The sequence below is a fragment of the Diplotaxodon limnothrissa genome, linkage group LG7, assembly GCF_057381915.1.
Source record: "Diplotaxodon limnothrissa isolate DT_005_m linkage group LG7, D_limnothrissa_male_GT1.1, whole genome shotgun sequence".
Lineage (NCBI taxonomy): Eukaryota > Metazoa > Chordata > Actinopteri > Cichliformes > Cichlidae > Diplotaxodon > Diplotaxodon limnothrissa.
Window position 1 is genome coordinate 42,562,869 of NC_140602.1, and position 25,083 is coordinate 42,587,951.

The following is a 25,083-nucleotide window of genomic DNA, read 5'->3' on the forward strand; positions in this document are numbered from 1 at the left end:
GCTAAGAAACTGACAGCATAAAACTTTGTTAGCTTCTCGCTAACTTTATTCTAGCTTCTGTTTAGCTATGTTATCAGCTTGAAAACGGCACCCCAGGATGCTCGAAAAGTAAGCCTCGTGGTTTTTTACACCCTGTCAACTTCACAGAGTTTGACTATCTTAGTTCTTCAAGATAACTTGTGAAGCAGCTACTCTCAGTCAGCTGGACAGCTGCTAGCGAATGTTATTTTAGCTAACGTTAGCTACTCCATTCAGACGTATTCAGTAAATCGTCTAAAGCTTGACGTCTATCGAAAGTTACTTTGTTGCTGGCTAATTATAACACCTATTCGTGTTCTGGTAATTTTATTAAGATGAATTAAGAAGGCGACACGACGCTACATGGCGAGAGTGGCTGCTAACATACAAATCCGTGTTCCCCTTCTTAATTGTTGCCTTTTCCTCAGCAACTTTTGGTTCCCCTCGATGGCATGTGATTTTTGGGCTGCAGACTCAGCGTTAATAGAGATTTTTGTCTTATAGGTTAGAGTGTCATGGAAAGGATGATGGAGACCTGTGCAAAATGGCCAGTTCAGTAAGCGCATAATTCCATTTAAAATTATTCCTAACTTGGTTTGAAAGGAGAAAAGTGAGTTAGTTGGGAGCTACCAGTGTTGAACATGTATTACTTGAATCTGTTGTGTTTATATTTAGGTGGTAACGATGAGCAGAACTGATTTCCGTGCACGGCTGCCACAGTTTTTGGAGGAGAGGATGCAGACCAGCATGGTATGAAATGGAAATTGAGTGCCTGTGTTTTGTACAAGAAATGAGGGCCCTGGATACAGTGTTATCAAATCGGGCGGTTTTCCACTCAATAGAGCTCGTTTTGCTTAGAGTTATACGGGTAATTTAATTGTGATGCAAAGTTGGACTAAAAACAATTTTACAAACGTGCTGTACTCTATGTAACTGTGCTGTCATGTGATCATATTATTGCCTCATCAGTCTTGTTTGTCTTCTAGCTTACAGGTGTATTGATTGGAGCTATGGTTGCAGTTGTGCTGATTGGAATTGTGGTGCTCTTCCTTTACAGGAGATTCAAACATGCCCGTGAGTCATCTGACCTCTTGCTGAACTTCATATTTATTCTATGATAGGTAGATAGCGATATAGATATATATCTATATATATATTTTTTTAGTCTTGCTGCAGAATGACATTTGTTGTTTATCTGAATTATATTTTTTGATTTTCCGACAAGGTAATCAACAACCGGGTGTACCTCACTATCGATTCAGGAAACGAGATAAAGTGCTTTTCTATGGAAGGAAGATCATGCGAAAGGTTGTCTTTTTCTTTTTTTCCCCTTCTCAGTTCTGTTGATGGCTCATACACACTCTCTTGGTATAGTCTACTAGTATAGTCTAGTAGATTGTTATCTGCTCTATAAAAACTAGTTAATTTTGCTTTTAATGCTTTTATGCCAACAGTTGATGTCCAGAAATACTTGATGTTAACATCTAGTTGTAGTTTCCTATTAATTTCATAGGCAACACTACTAAGACTATAGTTTCACCCTAATACACAATGACTGAAAATGCCTTCAGTAGTTTGGCTTGATGATAAATGACAAACAGCCTTTCTATGTTTAATACAGCAGTTTAAAAAAAAATAAAAAATCAGTTTTAATATTTCTTAAGTAGAAGTACAACTTTGGATAAAATTCTTTTTCTGCGCGCAATAAACAAAATATATTTGAATATTGTTTTGTAGGTTAAGACACTCTCCTCGCTTCCTTCTCCATCCCATCCCTCGCCATCAAAGCAACCACAGCGCATACGAAAAAGAACCAAAGTTCTAAACATAGCCCGCAAGTATGACGAAAGAACACATTTTTAAATACTATGTACTCAAGGCTTTTTGTGAAATTAGTGTTTTATTTTTAAAGTACATGTTTGTTTGTTTTTCCTCCTGACAGAATTCTGAGGATCCGGAGAGACCCTCCCACCCTGCAGCCCAAGGAACCCCCTCCCTCCCTGCTGGAAGCTGATCTAACAGAGTTTGAAGTGCAGAGCTCGAATCTGCCTTCTGAGGTCCTGTATATGCTGAAAAATGTCAGGTAGGCAAGTCAATTTTGTCTGTGTGTGGGTTTTCTTTTTTTTTTCTTTTTTTTTAAAAATTGCTTTTGTTCTTCAACTTGTAGGGTCTTGGGCCATTTTGAGAAGCCTCTGTTTCTGGAGCTGTGTCGACATATGGTGTTTATTGAGCTACAGGAGGGTGAAAGCCTGTTCAAACCAGGAGATGATGATGACAGCATCTACGTGGTCCAGGATGGAAGACTTGAGTTGTGCATACAAGAGAATGTATGTGAATGATTTGTTGTCTTCCATTTGACTCTCTCTTTAGGCTAATTTTGAAACTTAATTACCTTTGAAATTCTATTGCCTCTTTCTTTTTATGCAAGTAATATTGTGTTTGTTTTTTTTTTGTTTTTTTTTTTATTCTTACTGACCTGTAGGGCAGGGCAATATGGCCTGTATATGGCATGTTTTAAATAAACATTTAAAAGTGCAAATTCCTTGCTGACAGTTTAACCAAAAGGCATTTCCAGTACAAATTGGCTGACATATCCTCAGCATAACCATGTATAATATCCACAAAACTAAAAAAGGTTTTATATATACACACACACACACACACACACAATGCGGTAATATTATGTTGAAGCACAGTACGTATTACTCCGCGAGGCTCCCGACTACGGTAGACATAATGCTCCGACAATCCATCAAGTGGTGCGGCTTCGTAGCTTAGCAAAGTCGAACTAAAGCACTTTTGACAGCTTTTTGAGTGCGGTGTACCACCTAAAATCGGTTTGGTAATAACGATGGCCTGCTTGCATGCTCTACCAAAAAATGTGCTTTGGTGTGTATCTGACAGATGAAAGCCCAAACCAGTTCCACATCATTGAGGTTGTACCAGTTTTACAAAACAATTCTGGTTCATCTGTTTCATTCAACAATCTGCTTTTGCCGTTCTCATTTTCCGTCGCCGCCATGTGCGTATGAAAACAAAGGCACTGCACATGCGTGTTTACCCATATTCCAACCCGATATTTCATTTTCTTATCATTGCCTAACATTATACTGGTATTACCGTGAATAGTATGATATGGCCCAACCCTACTGACCTGTGACATTACATCAATTTATATAGAAAATGGTAAATTCAAAAGTTGCAATTTTAACAACTGTGCCCACTGGTCATTATTAAAGTTCATTTTAAAAAGTGTGATGCAAGGTTGGCTCCAAACTGTACCTAATTTAATTTACATTCATTTTCAGCGCCTTTTCTGTTTTCCAGTTTTACGTCTAATGATAAAGCATGAACACCAGAGGACAGTAGAATAACTAGTAACTACTTTATTTTTGCCATCACAACAAGTCAGTGGCATCCCAATATGTTGTTGGCTTGCTTAAATTTTAATCATGTCCACTTAGCTGAAGTCCTACTTTCATCCAACTAGATGTCTGCAGATTTGTTTAGACAGTGTGAAATATTTTTACCTTATTAATATTATTTTGTTGGCATCATGTCCTGTATTCTTCTTTTTTGTATTGCAGGATGGCACAGAATCAGTGGTGAAGGATGTCCTCCCCGGAGACAGCGTCCACAGCCTGCTCAGTATTCTGGACACTATCACTGTGAGCTCCTGTTTTTTCTCTCTAGGTTATGTCCTCATTTGCCTTCTGAAGTGTCTGTGTCAGTGTGATTTGTTTATTCATTACCTTCATGCCCCTGAAACAAAATTAATGTACTTTGTATTTGCTGTAATTTGTTTATTTAAAGCTGCATCTTTTCAACTTTGTTTTTCTCTTCTTAAAATACATCATTGTCATCCTTTTCACACACTCAGATTGATGTTGTTTGGAACTGATTGTGCAGTAATGAACTCAAACCACGTATGTAATGTATAGAAAAATCAGTTATTACAATAGAATAACTTTTTCATATCTTGTTACTTTGTTGCCATTGCATAGAAACCGTTTAAACACTATCACACTTGTGTTATAGAGCTTTGACGTGTTGACAGTTATTTAGGCCACATTAAAATGCTGCAAGCACAGGTACACGTACAGGTCACGTAATAAACCTTGGGGAAAGTATCCTTAGCCCAATTTATTACTTAGCTGTGAAAGATGTGGATGAGATTTCTGATTCTTATCTTCGATTTTGCCAGGGTTATCCAGCTCCATATAAAACTGTGTCGGCACGAGCTGCAACTCGCTCCACCATCTTACGCTTACCTGCTTCAGCCTTTGAGTCAGTGTTTAAGAAGTACCCTGAGACACTTGTACGCGTCATTCAGGTAACAGATTGCATTATGTAGTGTTTGTTTTTTCTCCAATTAAACATCTAATTTGGAGCTACAACATGCAACAATTAGCAGAATATACTACATATCATGTTGTAGCTAGGGTTTTTCTTTCTTTCTTTTTTTCTTCTTTTTTTTTCTTCTTCAGATAATTATGGTGCGCCTCCAAAGAGTCACCTTTTTGGCTTTGCATAACTATCTGGGCCTAACAACTGAGCTCTTCAATCTGGTAGGAGCAGAATTTGTTATAGGACACCTATAGTATTTATGTGCATACACATGGTCACGATGACTGTGTCACACAAGTTATGATGCAATTATTATTATTTATTTACTTTTTTCCTTGACTGACAGGAGAGTCAAGCAGTGCCCTTGACCAATATAAACAATGTGATGGCAGAAGCAAATACTGGAAAGACTCGACGTCTCCACTTCCAGGACGAATTACCTGCCGGAACCACTGAAAACACTGCAGAGACGGGTCAAGCACACACACAAACATGCACTACATGCCGTTCAATTTCAGCTTTGTCTTGTACTGAAACTGATCCAGTGCTGGCACTTGACTTTTGCAGATGGTGTAAAGGACAGCCATTCAACCAGGAAGCTGCGATCCACCTCTATGCCCACTGAATGCACAGGTGGGTCACTGCCTTGGACATAAGCGATCATCAAATGCCACATGGCTGTATTAATTTCCTGCACAGATGTACTCGTTATCCTAATCCTTTGTTTTCTGAGTTACAGGTAATGACCTGAGCATGGCCTGCGAACGAGCTCGAGTTACCATTGAGGAGGCTCCGTCAAGTCCTATCACTCACAAAGTAAGGTCTGCTTTTTACATTGAAGCGTGGTGACAGGTCTTGTGTGTAAATGTAACACAATAGCACAGTATCTGCTGCATCTTACCTACTTCCTCCATAGTAGTTTCTCTCCTGTGCCTGTCTTTGTAGTCTAGTCTGAAGAAGAGTGTGACAATGCAACACACACCATCTGAAGTATTTCACTATACAGACAGTGGAGGGCACGCTGATGCTACCTATCTTGGTAAAAGCAGTGCAATCCTCCAAGCTGCTAAGAAAGACCTGCTGGGAATCATCCAGCTGCAGGTGAGGGGTTAATTGGAGAAAATTCAGCTGGTGTCAGTGTTCTGATCCTTTCAATGCACCCTTTTAAATTTATTTTTGTGGCATGTTAAGTGGGAAAATGTTAAATCCACAGTCTTGTCATCATAAGTGGATATTTAGAGTGTCTTTTTCTATTGCAGGACCCTAGTCTGCTTGAAGGCAGAGTAACCGTCCACCATGTCAAAGCTGGCTCTGTGGTAGCTCGTCAGGGAGATCAGGTTGGAACAACAACTTAGAACCTAGCTACTTTTCATTCTGTTTAATATTTTACTTCATTTCAGCTCTTGATTAATTTATGCCTCCACTGGACAGTGTCCATGCATTGCAGAGGGTCGACTTGGGAAACTGGTGTGCATGTAAAGTTGTGTCCATGTGAACTTGCTTGTGGGAAGAATTAGAATGCGGCCCCCTTATACTATCATATGGTTAAAGGCTATCCTGAGTCATACGCAAGAGGGGAAACAGGTTAAGCTTATAAAGTAAACAAACTAATCAGTCATTTAAAAATCTAAGGGATGACTGGGAATGACTTGCCTGTAATGCTTTCAACAGTAGAATTTGAATTTCAACACAGGTATTACTCATCTTAAAAATCATGAATTCAGTATTTCACCACCTGATTGTTAACAGCATTCAGAGTCGGACTGTTAAATCTGAGCATTTTCTCTCAATCGTTCCCTCTTGGTGTTTTAGGAGGTGAGCATCCACTTCGTGATTTCTGGCCTCCTCCATGTTTACCAGCGGATGATTGACCGTGAAGAAGAATTGCGCCTGTTTGTAACGCATCCCGGAGAGCTTGTTGGTCACCTTGCTGTTCTGACCGGAGAGCCCCTCATATTTACAGTTCGAGCTCAGCGAGATTGCAGCTTCCTCTCTATTTCCAAAACACATTTTTATGAGTGAGTGACCTGGACACACATCCTCACACTGTTGTGATGTTCAGCACTGTAGAGTTGGAGGGGAAAACAAAGATGGCTACTTCTACTTTGTCATTTTGTGGATTCTTCTTTATTCTTTAGGATAATGCGAGTGGAGCCCAAAGTGGTGCTGAATGTTGCTCATGCTGTGGTGAAGAGGAAGTCATCTTTTGTCAGGCAAATAGACTTTGCTCTTGACTGGATGGCTGTCGAAGCTGGCAGGGCTGTTTACAGGTATTCCTCTGCTGACCTTGTGTCTCATGTGTGAAATCAACTCGTAACACTGCAGGCATTACTTGGTTCATGTGGGACAGGTTAATAAATACTAATCGAGGGAGGGGAAGCTGAATTTGGAAATGTGATTGTGAGTTGTTTGGAGTAGACTGAAGTTATCTGTATTTTTTTCTTTTTGCAGGCAGGGAGAGAAATCAGACAGCACTTTCATAGTGCTGAGTGGTCGACTGCGCTCAGTAATCACGAAGGAGGATGGCAAGAAAGAGTTGATAGGGGAGTACGGACGTGGTGACCTGATTGGAGTGGTAAGCACGGTGACAGCCAGAGGGAAGACAGCTGGGGAAGAGTTGATGGAAGACTATTAATATCCATGTTGTATCAAACAACACTAGCTGTTTGTTTTCATATAAGAACCTGTTAAAAGGTTAGATATAAAAAAAAAATGTTAACAATGTTAATATCACAAATGGAACTGCCTATTAGCTGTCAGTATACTGCATATGGCTGATGAGACTGGATTTCCTGTATGTTCTACTTTCAGTAAATACAGACTAAGACCAGTACATCTTGGGATATATTTAAACAAAGGGGGGAAAAAAGAACAAAAAATGTAGCCAAAAGGCAGCTGAAATAGAATATGCATAAAAAAAAAAAATCCAGATAATTATATCTTTTTCATGCTCTTTGTCTCGGGCTCTTTTTGGGACAGCTAAAGTGCATTTAGACAAAAGCATGCACCAAATTCATTTGCCAGACTACCAGAGGAGTGTGGGTGTTGTTAACCTTCAATACTGGTCAAAAGATTTGGGTCGTAATAAATGGATTGTGTGAAATTACTGCACTTCATATTACAATCAAAGGGAAAATGGGGGGGGGCAGCATGACTTTGGGATACATTTTTATACAAACATGATTTGATGACAATGATCAAATCTGATTCTAAGATATCTTCTAAATATTTTAATAGTTCTGCCAAGTTTTTCTCAAATTAAACTCTATATGGTATTTTCAGCCTGTGTAAAGCAAAGTCACTTGGTTTAACTCATCCACCTCTCTGTCAGCTGGTGTGACTGGTTCAATACTTCTAATAATACCTGGGTTAATGGATCCTATGGTTACTGTTACCTGGAGGAGAGACGCTGTCATTGGAGCTTCTGTGATAGTGATTGTGAGACAAATTTAGCATGGCTCAGATGTCAGTTTTAGATGAGGGGTAGAGGTTAATTTTAGCCTTTTAGCTTCGGATGTATTCTTATTTATTTGTTTATTTATTTTTAATCGAAGGAGACAATCAATGTCTGTTCAGAATATACAGTGCCTGCCCTAAATGAAATAATTGATACAGAAATGGCAAATTCCAGGTATAAATTCTGTACTATTATTTATAAAATTATAACAAAAATGTTGATATAATTATTTATTAAGATGTCCAATTAGTTATTTACTTGCATTCCTGGATAGGCTTTGTTTGGATTTTGTGTAATTAATGACTTGTCTGTGCGCAGGTAGAGACCTTGACCCGTCAGAACAGAGCGACCACAGTACACGCTGTACGAGACTCTGAGCTGGCCAAGCTACCAGAAGGTGCACTTTGCTCTATCAAGAGGAAATTTCCTCAGGTAGGCCTAATCTAATGTGTTAAATTCATCTCATTTGAAAACAATTCTGTTAAAGTAATCCTTTTTACTGGAGAGAACAAGTGCTATTGCCTCACCCGTCCCTTTCCTTTAAACAAAAAAAGACTTGAAGTAATCATGAAAATAATACAGATAATTAATACATTTAATCAAACTAATAAAAATTAACATGTTGCATTCACTGAAACTCATCACAATAAACATTTAAAATAAAATCAGGAAATGACTTTGTACTGCAGAATCTGAGTAACAGGGCTGATTATAAAATGTGCATCTCAGGTTGTCACCAGGCTGATCCACTTACTCGGACAGAAGATACTGCAGCAGGTCAATGGTCCTCTGACAGGTGTGTACATCTGTGTGCTATGCTGCCTATTTTGCAGGCTCTTTCCTGGCTCAGACATACTGGCAGTTTTTGTTGACGTACCATAAAGGGAGTGATTGTGTGGCACATCTGTTTGTTAATGGATAAACAAATATCTTGTGTTTAATTATAATAAACTGAAAATGTTTTGATACTGTTTGTAATTAATAAGGTTTGTAATTTTTCTTTGGCTCTTGCTAAAAACTTCTCAGAAAGTCCTTTATGTAGGGGCTGGGAAACAAACAAACTTTGGATTGAACATATGCATGGTCTACACATGTTTTAATTGGTTAGGTTCTCCCATCATTTCTGGTATTAAATCTGTTTTTCACCATTTGCAAATCTGTAACACATCTCCAGCTCGCAGTTTGGCCCTGCACACACCAGGAAGTAAGTGGGATGCAGGAAACCAAGCCTCCAACCTCTCCACTGTGGCAGTCCTGCCAGTATCAGAAGAGGTGCCTCTTACTGCCTTTACTCTAGAGCTGCAGCATGCACTCCTTGCAATAGGTAAGACTGGAAAGAGATATGGAAGCTCAAATTTGGCTTATAATCATTCACTGCTGTTCTCGACACAGAAAACGCTTCAGGTCATGGATGATTGTTTATTTTAAACATATGACCAGCCTACTGCTGCTCTTCACCCAGTCTGTTGCCATTTTCCAAAACTTCTTATCGAGGACATGGAGGCATGATTAGAGGGGCTGCCATGATGGAAATGCTCTCCCTTTAAGAATTCTGGATTCCTATTTGCATCCTAATTTGAACTGTAATTGAACCAAAATCAAATCACTTTCAGCTGTCTTTAACCTGGACGTAACACCTCCTTGAAGTAGACATTCATGGGTGTAATCTATCATCTCTCACATAAAGGTCCTACTCTTCTACTGACAAGTGGTATTATCAAACAGCGTCTTGGAGCTGCTGCACTTGACAGGTATGTTTTAGGCCATATTCAAACATTTTATGCAATTTTGCTGGTTCAATCTTCTCTTATTCAAACCTCAAATAAAATGAGTATTTTTCAGTGTCTTACTGCTTTCTGTTGGTTTTTATTTTCTTTGTGCTTTGTCTTTCACGCTCATTAAATTCTGCTAAAATTTGCTCTATTGGCACAAGAGGAAAATGGATGTCTTGGATGCTGCCAGCAAAGCAATGCTGCCTGTCATTAATGGACTCCTTTCCTCTTTAGTGTCCATGAGTACCGTCTGTCCAGCTGGCTGGGCCAACAAGAAGACATCCATCGCATAGTTCTTTACCAGACTGACTACACACTGACCCCGTGGACACAGAGGTGCATCCGTCAGGCTGACTGCATCATTATTGTGGGATTAGGCGAGCAGGACCCTACTGTAGGGGAGGTGAGGTGTTCACTGGTTCCCAGGAGAAGAGAGAGGTGTATTACTAGGAGCTGTTAGAGCTACACTTTCAAATCATGCAAAGACACTCCCAAATTACTGTGAAGCTACATTCACAATAATTTGTGAATGTGGCTTCTTGTCACCTCTGCCAGCAAATCAGAAAAATACCTGAAAGCGGCAGTGTGGTGAGATGCACCTGCAGGGTAAATAACTGAGTTAACAAAGATTCTGCAGTTCATTAAAAACAGTTTTGTATGAAATTGGCAAGTTTGATACTGGAAGCTTTCTGGTTTCTGTTTTGTTCAGAAATGACTTGGACAAATCTTTGACTTCATGCAGGTAAACAGTTCATGTGGAGAATAATCTCAAAAGCAATGAGCTGCCTTTTTTTTTTTTTTTTTTTTTTTCTCTTCTCTTCTCTCTTCTCTCCCCCAGGGACTCAATTCCTATAGTTCATAAAATGTTCTAAAATATCTGTGCTGCTTTCTCTGTAGTTGGAGCGTATGTTGGAAGGAAGTGCAGTGCGTGCGCAGAAGCAGCTTGTGCTGTTGCACAGAGAAGATGGTCCTGCACCCAAAGGAACCGCAGACTGGCTCAACATGCGAAGCTGGATTTCCAGACACCTCCATCTTGCCTGTCCCCGAAGGGTCTTCTCCAAACGAAGCCAGCCCAAACTGGTGAGAATGGAAGACATGGCCAGAATGTGCTGTGTGTCTAAAAGCCCCCCCCCCCCCCCCCCCCCCCCCCCTTCAGATCCACCCTCAGCTTCGCATTTTGTAGTTTTTCTTATTTCCTGTCTTTCAACATCAGTACATTCATTCTTATCCCACTTGTTTCATCATCTTCTTTTAGCAGTACTTTGCTTTTTTTGCAGTTGGAGCTGTATCAGCGTGTGTTTGAGAAACCAGCAGATCGCCATTCTGACTTTTCCCGCCTGGCTCGTGTTCTTACAGGCAATGCTATTGCTCTTGTCCTGGGAGGAGGAGGGGCCAGGTAATGTTTGTCACATGCTTGTTTCTCATCATAATTTTAAAGACGACATTATACAACATCAGCTCCTAATGATGCTGGTTATTTATGTCAGTCTTTTCTTTGTAAAATTTTTCACTTTCCATGTTTGTTCCCCCACCCTTCTAACCAGGGGTTGTTCTCAAGTGGGTATAATGCGTGCACTATGCGAAGCTGGCATCCCCGTAGACCTAATTGGCGGAACATCAATTGGCTCCCTGATGGGCGCTCTATATGCAGAGGACCGTAGCCACAGTCGCTTGAGGATAAGAGCTAGAGAATGGGCTATGGTAAGCGTCAAAGTGGCAATTGCTGTAGTATTTCAGATCTAAATCTTTCTGAATGCACTGACATCTGCTTTGCTTTGTTTTCCATAAACTATTCAGACATTGTCCCATTCTTTCTTTAAAAGTCACTTCTGAGGCAGTTACCAGAACTCCAAGTTCAACCACAGTATAATTGTTTTGAGTTTTCGTTTTTTTTCTTTCCCCCTTCTAATGTTGCTTAAAAAATAAATAATAAAATGGAGGTGTGGTTTCCTGGAATGACATTGAGCAGAGAAGTCTTGAATTTGATCAGTGTCAAACTTTTAATGATAGCAATCTAGAGTATGTTTTAAACTTGCTTTAAACTGGGTTAGTTATACATGGATGTGAGACTTTCTTCCTGAAATGATTTAAGTCTAATCCAGTTTAGATCTCAGTTCTGCTTTTAATTTGATAAACCATGCTGAGCACATTAACCACCATTTCATATCACGTACAAGTCCTGTTCCTGCCATTGAGTAGCTCTCTGCCTTAGAATGACTTGGCCTACATCCACGCATCGTTTTCTCTCCGTTTTGGCCTCCCGTCCACACTGAGACGGCACCGAAAGTAAATGCAGCGTTTTCAAAACGCTCTCGAAAACTCATACATTTGAAGACTGTTCTTATGCGTCGCAGTGTGGACAGCGAAAATGGAGACTTTCAAAAACGATAATGCATGTTAGTCATGTGACCAATTAAACAAAGATAGCGGAGGGCATTATACAGCAATTGTTTTGTTTGCGCTTAATTTTGACAGCCCTATTAAAGATTAATATCAGTTTGTTTGCTTCAGATCGCTTTTCTTCAAATTCTTTAATTCTCACTTGCTTTTGCAACTTTGTACTTTTGTGTTACTCGCAGCAACAACTCCACCTCATTGTTAGTCCATTTAAAAAAAACAAAAAAACAAACAAACAAAAAAACTGTGCTTTTCCTCGACATTTTGCCATGACGTTTCAAAGAGCCGGAAAGTAAATAAATGGCAGACAGAAATGAGGCAGGCTGAATCTTCTTGCGTCTCACGCATGCGCAGGACTGGAACGTAAGCGTTTTCGGCCGTTTCAATGTGGACGCAGAACTCTGTGAAAACGACTGAAAACGCTAATGTGGACGCGGAGCGTTTTCTGAATCTATTCGGGCTAGTGTGGACGTAGCCTTAGATGTAACACTTCAGCTGTATCCCTATTTAGTATGCATCGATCTGTGTTTGCAAGCTCCGCTCATTCTTATGTTCACTTACTGCATGTGGAAAAGACACAATAATGTAAAAAGTTATCACAGTGATCAACAAGGAAAGGGAGTACTCTGAAACTGTGCCATGTTAGGTAACCCTTTAACCCTAGATGGGGATGTCTAAACATAAGTCCCGGGGGCCAGAATCAGTCCACTATAATTTCATAAGTTTTCCTATTGGTAAAGACTACCCATCCATCAAAGTAATTAACTAACAGGTAAACAGTTAAATGACAGGAAAGTAAATTTTTCAACTATTGCCTGTGTCCTGGACTGCCTGTGTAATGAACTATCGTAACTTTTTCTTTAACTTAACACATTTATCATGTTTCACTGGTCCAACCTGCTAAGATCAAAGTGAATTTGACATCACTGTCCTGGGTTTTCTGCTCTAAAAGTTAGCCCCACCTCACAAGTTGACAGTGTTGATGTGTTATATCTTAAATCTTAGCTAGAACACATTAAAGTTAAACATGCAGGTAATGTTACAGATGAGCATTTTAGCTTACAAGCTGGAGTGAACAAATTGGCCAAGGGTGTGGGGTGTGGCGTCAAAATTAGTTTTGCAGTATTTTGAAGGCATTGAGGCAAAATGCCAGAAGTAGCTTTATAGTGTAATACTCGTGACACAGTATTGACAACTAGCAGGGCTTGTTACCGGTATTGATACCGGTATTTTGGATGCTATGATATGGCAAAACTGTATAGTCAATATTGTTCAAATGATTGAGAAATGTACACTTGTCAGACAAAATATGACAAAGTGTGTGTTGTTGTTTTTTTTTTTTTTTTTTTGCGCAGTCCTGGGTATAAGGTGAGAATTGTATTAAAATGAAGTTCAACTTTTAGGGATTAATTCTGCTTTGCACTTAAGCAAAAAGATCTTGAGTGGCTTAGAGGTGGGAAACATTTATTTGAACCTCGTTTTAATTTGACTCTTTTGGCTTTTCCTGTAGGAAATGACTTCAGTATTTAGGAAGGTCTTGGATTTGACATATCCAATCACATCCATGTTTTCTGGTGCTTCCTTCAACTCTGGCATAAACAACGTCTTCAAAAGCAAACAGATTGAGGTGAGCTAAATGACAGTAGGTGTGACCCAGCTGTTGGAATACTGATCTGAGGCCAGTGTAAATTCTGTGTCATGTAGGACCTTTGGATCCCATATTTCAATATCACAACTGACATCACTGCCTCTGCCATGAGAGTACACACTGATGGTAAATACAGTGTTCAGTTTATTTATTTTGAAAGAATCATTCTGGTCTTCATTGAGTTTTCTGAATTGTTTTTTTTGTGGTCATAGATGAACTGACTCTTTTTAATAGTCTGATTAATTTTCGGTTGATTCATATTGGTTGCTTGCAGTTAGGCTTTATGCCTTTTAAGTAAGTTTAAGTTGCTTGTTTGTTATTTGAGGTTCTCTATGGCGGTATGTCCGTGCTAGCATGTCTCTATCGGGATATCTCCCTCCTCTGTGTGACCCGAAAGATGGACACCTGCTGATGGATGGAGGCTATATCAACAACCTGCCTGGTTTGTTACATTCAGTTTGTACCTTCCCTTATTAAGTATCAAAAGTAGCCGTACTTTGATGTAGTTGCTCAGCTGTTTGCTTATAGCAATATATTTTTAATTTTACCAGTACTGTATGCTGTTTGTCTTGATGTCTTCTTCCCCTGATTCTCCCAGCTGATGTTGCGCGCTCCATGGGGGCCAAAGTGGTAATAGCTATTGATGTGGGCAGCCGGGATGAAACAAATCTCACTAATTACGGCGACTCACTCTCAGGCTGGTGGCTGCTATGGAAACGCCTTAACCCCCTTGCTGAGAAAGTTAAGGTGATGGATTGATTAAGAGTAAAGACACACCATGCTGTGCAGCAATGTTTTTAATTCTATCAATAAAAATAAGGATATTTTTGGAAATCATTTCAGTGATTTATAAGTTAATTTCCACAGGTGCTAAACATGGCAGAGATTCAGACTCGGCTGGCCTATGTGTGCTGTGTGAGACAGTTGGAGTCTGTGAAGAGCAGCGATTACTGCGAGTATATCAGACCTCCAATCGACAGATACCGTACACTAGAGTTTGGCAAGTTTGATGAAATTGCTGTAAGTTTCAGAAATTTGTTTTCACCTGAACTCTTTTACCCCTGATCATGAACAAGTATTGAAACTTTCAGATGTTGTAAGACAAAAGTTTTTCATTATCTGAAACACTAGACCAGGGGTAGGCAACTCCAGGCCTCGAGTGCCGGTGTCCTGCAGGTTTTAGTTCGCACCCTGGGTTAACACACCTGAATCAAATGATTAGTTCATTACCAGGCCTCTGGAGAACTTCAAGAAATGCTGAGGAGTCATTTAGCCCTTTAAATCAGCTGTGATGGGTCATGGACACATCAAAAACCTCCAGGACACCGGCACTCGAGGCCTGGAGTTGCCTACCCCTGCACTAGACCAACTTTTAAAAATAACTTTTTTGGCAAATAGAAAATGGTACTGATATGTGAATATGTTTGTGTGATTTTTAGGAGGTGGGGTACCAGCATGGCAAGACTGTGTTTGATGTGTGGCGTCGCAGTGGTGTGGTGGAAAAAATGCTGAAAGACAGACATCAAGAAGAGTTCCACAACACGCAAAGCAGAAGCAATGTAAGGATGTTGGCAGTGAACAACACATGGACATACACTATCCAATCCAATTTTATTTATAAAGCAGTTTAAAATACCCAGCACAGGAACAAAGTGCTGTACAGAAAATAAGTTAAAACAATAGAATAACAAAAAACAGCTAAATAAATAAAACACATAAAATTAAAACAGCCCTATGTTAAAACTGCATCGAATCACCTAAAAACAACTAAAATAAAAAACCAACATCTCACGTGGTGTCAAAGGCCAGGGTAAAGAGGTGGGTTTTCAAGAGTGACTTAAAAACAGATAAAGAACTGGCCTGTCTAATCTCTAAAGGAAGCTCATTCCACAGTTTGGGAGCTGCTACAGCAAAAGCACGATCTCCTCTAAGTTTACGCCCAGTCCTGGGTATCTTCAGGAGCAGCTGATCAGCTGACCTGAGAGAGCGGGTGGGTGTATAAGGCTGTAGCAGCTCGGAGAGATAAGATGGAGCTAGGCCATGGAGAGCTTTAAAAGTAAATAAAAGGCAGCCAGTGAAGTGAAGCTAAAACGGGGGAAATGTGCTCAAACTTTCGAGTGCCTGTTAAAAGACGAGCTGCAGCATTTTGCACCCTCTGTAGATGACTAATATATAATGCACTGACCCCAATATAAAGTGCATTACGGTAATCCAGCCGAGTGCTAACAAAGGCGTGGATCACTGTCTCAAAGTGCTGCCGTGAAAGAATTGGCTTTATTTTTGCCAGCTGCCTGAGGTGAAAGAAGCTAGATTTTACTACTGCCTTAATTTGATTATCAAACTTCAGATTACAGTCCACTTTGACCCCCAGGTTTGTGACAGTTGGCTTAACATACTGTGCCAGGGAATCTACATACACATTGGGGGTCTCAGTGGAGCTACCAAAAACCATCACCTCTGTCTTTTTATCATTGAATTTTAAAAAGTTAACAGACATCCAAGCCTTAATGTCATCGAGACACTGAAGTAATGGCTGTGTAAGGTATCTGCCTTTTTTCTTTAGAGGGACATAGATCTGACAGTCATCAGCATAAAAGTGGAAAGGAATGCCGTGCTTTCTCAGTACAGAACCAAGAGGAAGCAGATATAAAGAGAAGAGGAGGGGGCCTAGAACTGAGCCCTGTGGGACACCACACAAGAGGGGAGCGGAGGACGACACATAGTCACCAAGGCTGACACAAAAAGTTCGCCCCGTCAAGTAGGACCTGAACCACTTCAGTGCTGTGCCCCTAATGCCCACCCAGTGCTCCAAACAAGAGAATAAAATGGCATGATCCACGGTATCAAACGCAGCTGTCAAATCTAAAAGCACAAGAACAACACAGTCCCCAGCATCAGTCGCTAAAAATATGTCATTAAAAACTTTTTAAAAGGACTAGAACATGAAAGAGTTCAATAAAAATCAACAGCAGAGTATAGACTTTTCTTTGATGTAAAACCACAAAAATATGGTGATGCAATACAATATAGTATATTAAACTTAATCAAGTTGTTTTAAAATGATTTGCTTTAGGGTTGTAATGACATTGAAAACTTTTGTTCTCTAGCTTTTAGCAGCCAGATTTTGAGATGCAAATTAAAAATGAAATACTAGTAAGTAGCCATATTCAAATCTCACTCCTCTGAATCCAATGTAAATGCAACAAATGGACTTGTAAGCAGTCCTATTACAAATCCCTTTATAAGAATACAGCTGTTAACAAAATGTGTCAGGAAATGATGAGAGGGTATAAAAGCTATTTCCTACAAAAGGGAAGCTCGAGGAGGAGAACACTTCTCTGCTGTAGTTTATGGTCTTGAGTAATCTTACGAGTCTGACTAATTATCTTCAAAATCCATGTTCCTTGCATCCAGAGTTTAATAAATAAATAAATAAATGGTATCTTAAAGTGAGCTTAACACCCCACTTGCAGTCCTTTCACATTGAATTGACCAGTTGGTTGGTTAATTATTTTGGGATCATTTTCTCACATTTTATTGGTTGTGCTATATGACTTGCTGTTAACAGTGCACCACTTTAGACCTTAAGCTCTTTTTTTTTTTTTTTTCTGATAAAGTAATAACAATAAAACTATGAATTTGCTTTTAATGTACACAAAAATAGATTTTTGTGCACCAGATTTGTTCCAAGCAATGTCACAGAAAGACAAAGCTCCTAACCAAAAGATGACGAGAATGATGAAAAAGTTATTTACTCCCAGTTTGAACAACAACACAAGGATGAAGGGTAAAACAGCAGGACTCACACTGGCAACCTCCCCCTCCCTGATAACAGACAACAAAGGCAACAGAACAATTGCTGAAAACAGGATGGAGCCACTTTTATGATTGCAGATCTGAGACCGTAATGTTTAAGACTAAATGGCTTCTGTTCTCATTCTTTTAAACAATAGGCATCCCACACAGTTAATGAATGCATTTCTATTTTCAGATGCTACTGGAGAGTACAACAACCAGGGGATGCAATGCTTCTCCTTCTGTGATACATTTGATACTATTTATTTGTATGGATGCACAAAATGCAGATCAAGACTTAAAAACATAACCAAGGTTTTGGGACTAGCCGAGCTTTTAAAAAAGGCAAAACCAGATGTGCTTCACTGAAAAGCTGAAATTGCACAAAAGTCTGCAGCAGATTTTTTTTTTTTTCATGCAGTTAGTTTCCATTATACTTTGCTGTAATTTCCAACACACAGCAATCTAGAGGAGGACAACTCCATTATAGTGTTTCTTGGCACACAGTTTGGAAGCGTATTCAAAGACAAAATTCCATAATGCCTCCTCAGTAGTCCCTGTAACTGACTGTGGCTCTTTCTTTTTTTTTTTTAAAAGGTGGTGACATGTCCCAATGCTTCCTTCACTGACCTGGCAGAAATTGTGTCCCGCATTGAGCCCGTCAAACCTCCTCTTGTGGATGGTAAAACTACTGACACACACTCCAACACTGCAGCTTTCAGCCACACTCAAAGTACTTTTTAAGTACGCTCATGTCTCCATGTTTGTGTTTGTCATTCTTGACCTAATGAAAAACAAATCAACCCCACAAACAAAAGGTCATATTTTATTAGGTCAGAATTCTAACAAGTCAGGAGACTGACTTGTTAGCCTCAGTGTAAAACCTGCTGACGGAAAAGGAACGTGTTTTTATTGTGCAATTTAGTAACTAAGCATTTACAAACTTGTTCTTATTCCTGTTCTCTCTATTTATAATGAATTTGTCATCCATCACTCATCAAAGTCCACCCTGTATGACATTTCTAATGTTCTGACTTATGCACCTGCACACCCACGTGTATTTGTCACCATTCTACACTCCAAATATTCCAGTTTATTCACCCACAGTGTGCTTCCTGTCCCCCACTCTTTCCTTGCATCAGAAGAATCCGACTACCACACTGACTATGAAGAGGATGCACTGGAGAGTGCTCTCTCTGACATGGAGATGTATAGTCGCTATGGAGAGCACACCGAAGGGGAGGAGACGGCTGACACGGTGCGAACTTGTGGTAGTAAGATTAGAAACTGTGGGCTCTCTTTAAAGAGAAGAAGAGCAAGCAACCACAGTGAGGAATTTGTTTTTTACTCATGTCTAAAACAGGCTTTTCAGGTTCCATTATAATTAATTGTATTGTTTTGCAACACAAATTTCCATTATTGCAAAGGTTTGTCTGGCTTACAATGACAACACACTTGATCAGTCCTCTCGGTAAAAGGATTTTCATAAATCACTTCTTGGGAAATCAGACCATCCTGCTGGCTACTATTCAAAGTCAGATTGAGGTTCATACTGGAGTCTGGCCAGTTCATGCTTTAAAAGTGATTAATATCATTAAAATTTTGAAATTAATTGGAAGCCATTGCAGGGGCACCTAGTTCAACTAAATTGATATCATTTAGAAGTTGGGGCTTGAGAACATTGTATACCTGCAACAATACAATTCAGGTTGTGTTTTGTATTTATTTATTTTATGGCTGTCTGACAATTTAAACATTCATTTTTAGATTTAACAAAGAAAAATGGGGATGACTATGCACGCCTCAACCTGATTCTCAGGATGTAGAACTGGATGGGAGATCGACATGCTCCATTACCCCGCCCATCAGCTGCCACCATCAGTTTCCGGATATCCCTAACAGTTCACTGGAAGCGATGTCAAACCAGCAAGTAAATTCCAAGTAGTCTATTTTTGTGAATGGTGGAGTAATAAAAGTTGCTTAAACAGGTTAGCACAATGGAAGCATTCTGTCTTTGCTACATTTTACCCTCCAGTGTGAAAGACCAGACTCTACCTGCAAAACTTGTCATTTTGTCGTGTGTGTGTGTGTCTTTCATTTCTGCCAACGCCTCTCGTTATCGATACAGGGAAAAAAATGAGCTAGCAACATAGGGTTGACAAGCAATTTCTCAAACACTGCAGAATAAGCGAAGCACAAACTTCTAACCTCTTTAGTCACCCTTCATGCAGTCATCTCACTTTCATTTCCACTACACTGTTTAACATACCTGCATTGTTTGACTTGTGTTTTTTTTTTAAAACAAGCTGAATTATATCAAAAGGTATTTTAAGTAGCAGTTATCTGGACTGTTAGACAGTGAAATGCCAACATGTCCAGCCTTTGAGTTTGAAACTTTGTTCTGGCCATGTTGGATTGGAGCTTAAAATATTTTCAGTGGTTGCAATCCACTTCAAAAAACTAGTTTTCCCCCTTTTCTGGTGAGAGCCCCCCCCCCCCCAAAAAAAAAAAAAAATAAATCTGCTTTGAGTCTGATGGAGACTGATGAAATCTGTAGCTCAACTTGTCTCTACATAGTTTATCCACTGAAATATGTGCTTGACCAAGTGTAGGTTGTTTTTGTTTTGCTTGTTTGTGTTTTTGTTTTGTTCTTAGAGCTAGGGTAAATTATTATTATTTTTTAATTAAAAACAAGTTATCTGTGCATACAGATTTTTTCAATGTAGTCAAAATATATATTTAAAGAATATATACATATTTTATATATGTGCCAATTATGTTGGCCTTCTCTATTAAGAGTTGTTCAGTCATTCCAAAAATGCAATTCAATGCACAATCGGTTAAGTACATAGCTTTGATTAACATGCGTACTTGTATGACACAATTAAATTAATACACTGCTAATTTAATCTACATAGTAACAAAAAGATGACTCAGAGGAAGGATCTTCGCCAAGACTAATACTCCAATAAAACATTTTTCAAAAACCACCATGCTCAAATTCATGTTATTTAATAGTAAAGGAGTACTGTATTTTTCAGACCATAAGGCGCACTGGATTATAAGGCACACTGTCGATGAATGGGTCTGTTTTCATACATAAGGCATACCGACTTCACTTGCAGCTGCTCTATTCCCATGTTGTTGCAGACTAACCTCGTATTGTGGATGGATTATCTCAGTTGTTCTCCTGACTGAAGTTTGGTCCATTTACAGCATCCTGCCATGCGATTTCATTTGTCGCTAACCATCGGGAACCCTCACGTTAACCTTACATGTTACTCGAGTGGGGAAAAAAGTTAGCGTTCATCCTCCAGCTTCACTGTGTTTATGTTATGCTAACATAGCTGTGTCGCTAGCAATCATGTAGCAAATCATTATACCAAGTAGGCCGATTCAGTAACCCTACAAACGTCACTGCTTTTTAGTTTTCTGTCTTCATTTATGTTGGAAGTGATGGCAGAGCTGTACGTTTTAGTTTTTTCAGAAATCTCTCAGTCAGAACATGGTAGCCTACATCATGTTTAGGTGGAAACTAGCGAGCTAACTTCTAACTCAGTTAAATTTAATAAATTCTGTTTTCATGGATGCCTGGATGCTAAAATTAATCGTTATACCTGGTAAAGTAGCAACGCTGATAATTTTTTTTTTTTTTTTTAAAAGATGAAAGAATTTAGACAGTTTTTAACTCTCAATGATGCCGCAGTGTTCGTTTGATTTTGGGACCTGAAGCGAACAGAGTTTTGGCTCCTGACTACGGTAGCCGTAATACTACCATCAAGCGGTGTGGCTTCATAGCTTACTAAAGTCGTACTAAAACATTTTTGGAAAGATTTTTGAGCGCCGTGTTCCACATAAAATTGGTTCGAGGTCAGTAAGCACAACCAGAATTCATACATACGGCGCATCGGATTATAAGGCGCACTGTCGGTTTTTGAGAAAATTAAAGGATTTTAGGTGCGCCTTATAGTGCGGAAAATACGGCTATGTAAAAGATGAAATGACAAAAAGATGGTGTTCTTTACATGGAATCCTAAAGTTTGATTTGAAGTCCTGTGTTAAGTCTGTGCTGTAGCTGCACCATAGCCTTAACATGCAGCTTTACAAAAATATAACTTCATGTACACATCATATGCTGTACAAAGTATATTTATTAGCACAATAAATATAATACAGCTGTGAAACAACATGTGATAGACTGCCAGTGTAGACAGCTCAGCTTAGTTTAACAAATGACTAACAGGTGACTAAGCTAATTTTCAATTGGCTGTTTTAAAGGGGAAGCTCCACCGCTCAATCCTGATGTCCAACAAAATGTAATAAATTCTTCCTTTGCTCGTTTTCTACTTCTCAAAGTCTCAGAAAAATCAGACTTCATGTTTTTTCTTTTTGTGTAATCCTGCTAATATAAGAAACTACAACAAAAGCGTTATGTCTGTGGTGGAGGTAACTAGTGCTGACGATTATATCCTGTATTTATTCATGTATTACTTGAAACTAAATTTCCTTTTTTGTGGCTAACACTCAACAATCCAAAGATTCTTACATTAACTTTTTTTTTTTTTTTGCTAAATTTTATTTTTATTAAGACATTATACGAGGTGAATGATTATCAAATTGCTGTTGTTGAACTTCTAATTGTTTCGGGAGCATTTTCAGTATTACCAGAACTCGACCAAGGCTGTTTTCTCTTCTTGCTTTTGTTTGCAGCAGATACAAACATAGATTGTGTGATGGTTTAAAGTTGGGGTGAAAACAAGCCCTTTCAGTGATACCTTTTCTGAACGTAAAAGACTTTCTACACTACCACAAACCCATCTTAAGAATCTCTTTACTTAAAATTGACCCATTGTTTATTAGCTGCACCCTACATCAATATAACAATATCTAACGGCGGCCCCCTTGGGCGTAAATCTAATCAGAACTTTACCAATGCAGCTTTGCTTTCTTCGTCTTTCATTTCCTTATAAACTCTGATGCTACACTGCCTGCAGCCTTACATTATGTGTACACGGTGAGAGAAACCTTGTGATAAACACTATGGGCTCTCATATGATGTTTGGTTAAATGTGGTCTGTACAACAGCTCGAGACAAGAAAACGTTTGCTGTTTACCAATGAGGTGATGGAGTTCACTCTGATATTCTTTGTACCTAACCCTCTGCACAGGGAATCAATCTTGTTTGGCAGAGTGAACGTCTCATGGATGAAGTGCTGATGTAATGTGTGGAACTGTGCCATGAATTTAATGCAACCTTCGATGACCCACGTTGGGGGGGGTGGGAATGACCACTTGTGCCCTTATTTGACACCCATTCCCATACTAATGATGTAGACTGAAGAAGCCTACTGTTAAGCCTGTAATGTACAATTACTGCCCAAATGTGTGTTCTGATAAGCTGTTTTACTAATTAAACACTGTATTATGTGTGTTTGTGTTTTTTTTTTTTTTTTTTTTTTTTTTTGGTTTTCCTTCTCTCCAATTGTCTCTATTACAGTTTATTGTAAAAGAAATTGAATTTTTTTTGGGCTGCAGAGAAAGTAACTAAAAATGAAACCATCAAGGGCTTTGTTACTAAAAGGGCATATCTTATGAATAATGTTTTAAGGCACTTGGTTCTTGGTGAAAAGGATTTCTCCATGCCTTCCAGGTGAGGCAAAATATTAGGAACACCACAAATGTGTTTCAGAAATGGCTATAATATCCTATAAGTAACCAGAACATTAATAACTGTTATAATTAATATGAGAGATCATACTTTCAATTATTTAACAGTCTAAGCATTGTCTCTCAATTTCCCCTTGGCATGAATAGGATTATTTTAATCACCACTCACCTGCTGATGGAGAGCAGGACGAATCATCCTTGAAACTAATCAAACAAGATTACACTTTTCCAGTTTTGGTAAACCCTTGTGAGTTGTAGCCTCAGTGACCTGTTCTTATGTAACAAAAGTTACACTGGGGGAGATCAATGTGTTGTGCCTTCAGAGATGCTCTTGCACATACCTCGTTTGTAATGAGTGGTTATTTTCAGTCTTGCTTTCCTATCAGCTGGAATCAGTCTGGCCATTCTCCTCTGACATTGGCAATGCATTCTTGTGGAGAGAACTAACACTTGATGGGTCTGTCTAGCACAAAACTCGCTGGAACAATCAGAGACAATTCTACTACAACGGCAAAAAGCATTAGACACCAGGCAGAACTCTTTGTGTGATCTTGTGCATGAGGGAGAGAACTGTGACGAGCGCTGCTCCTGACGCTCGAACCCCACAGAGATACTCCAGCAGTTAAAGAGATGATTAGCACACAAAACTTACAAGTAGACGTAGCTGTATCAGTGGATAAGTTAAGCACCCAAGAGTGATAGTGGTGTCTGGTATTTCAGATTATTGTAATGCAGATGAAAGGGGCTATGTGCTGAGTTCAGAAGTGAGTGTAAACTCTGTATCACTACACAAAGCTCACGACTAGTTTTGAGAGCTCTGGCTGCTCTGCATCAGCTGTTGATTCAGATAATACTGATACTGACCTTTTAAATAACAAGTTTATGACACTTGGCTTCTACATTTTCAGCCTCTTTAGGTGCATAACTGCACTCTATATAATATACCATATAAAGCATATATAATGGTGCCAGCGCATTTCTCAGGACGCAAGGTCCAATAAGAACTATGATAGTGGATGGTGGGGATTACCATCATTTTGGCTTGGCTATAGGTTTGGTGTCATGGCTATCTTTATTCTTGACTGCTTAATTAAATAACACTGCAGTTTAATATAGATGGACTCCCCCTTTTCAAAAGCGGTAGACTTCAGCATTGTCTTAGAAAGCCAAAAAGTTTTGATCAGTTTTAAGGCCCATTTATTCACATTTTGAAGAATGACACTTATTTGCAATGGCTGACACTCAAAGTATGTCCATTTGTGTGTGATGCACCTGCAAAAGCTTTCATTAAAAACACAAAGGCTCATAATGGTTATTCTGGTTGTAATAAATGTGTTCAAGGTGGTGAGTGGAAGGATGAAAAGTTAATGCAAAGTTAAGAACCGATGCTAATTGTCACTTAATGACTGATGAAGACCACCACTTGAATCAAATATCGTCTCCTTTGGGTGGTATAGTGAAAAGGGTTACAATGTTTCCCTTAGATTATATGCATTTATGTTGTCTTGGAGTCATAAGAAAACTCATAAACACATGGATGAAGGGCAAAGTACTTGCAACTAGCCGTCCAATCTGACCGTAAGGTAACTTTTAGTAAAATTGAAAGGACTGGGACCTTACACGCCAGTTGAGTTGAAGAAAGCTGCAGAAATTGATGCATACATTGTACAACACATACAACATATATTTTATGTTGGATGTAGGGTCTGTGGTAGGCATTACATTTACATACAATGTACACCAGCTAACATACCTGGGAGAAGAATATAGACTCCCTGGGCCTTAAGGTAATATCTCAACATTTCCTTATGAAAATGACTTGAATTGGTCAGATTAAACATCTCTTGTGAAAGACTCACTTGCCTTTATAGTAAATTGTGAAAAGGCTTTCAGAAAAAACTGATGCAAACACATCACAACTGAAAAAAGTACATAGGATAATGCATCTGCATCATAATGGCCCACTTGTGACTCAAATAGAC

General features: G+C 39.2%; 1 protein-coding gene across 1 annotated transcript; it reads left to right on the top strand.

The window, feature by feature from the left end:
* pnpla7a (patatin-like phospholipase domain containing 7a) lies at positions 1–19,304 on the top strand. The gene is made up of 36 exons (XM_085358113.1): positions 1–108; positions 523–574; positions 694–768; positions 1,005–1,092; positions 1,244–1,326; positions 1,756–1,856; positions 1,961–2,101; positions 2,186–2,345; positions 3,606–3,686; positions 4,223–4,351; positions 4,506–4,586; positions 4,712–4,838; positions 4,933–4,998; positions 5,105–5,181; positions 5,311–5,466; positions 5,625–5,702; positions 6,178–6,383; positions 6,504–6,635; positions 6,817–6,940; positions 8,141–8,254; positions 8,552–8,618; positions 8,997–9,146; positions 9,510–9,573; positions 9,829–9,997; positions 10,492–10,674; positions 10,872–10,990; positions 11,139–11,295; positions 13,502–13,618; positions 13,696–13,765; positions 13,965–14,081; positions 14,238–14,386; positions 14,507–14,659; positions 15,079–15,198; positions 18,032–18,116; positions 18,577–18,692; positions 19,202–19,304. The coding sequence occupies exons 1-36, from the start codon at positions 98–100 to the stop codon at positions 19,205–19,207; spliced, it is 3,924 nt and encodes a 1,307-aa protein (XP_085214239.1). The 5' UTR covers positions 1–97; the 3' UTR covers positions 19,208–19,304.
* The last annotated feature ends 5,779 nt before the right edge of the window (positions 19,305–25,083 follow it).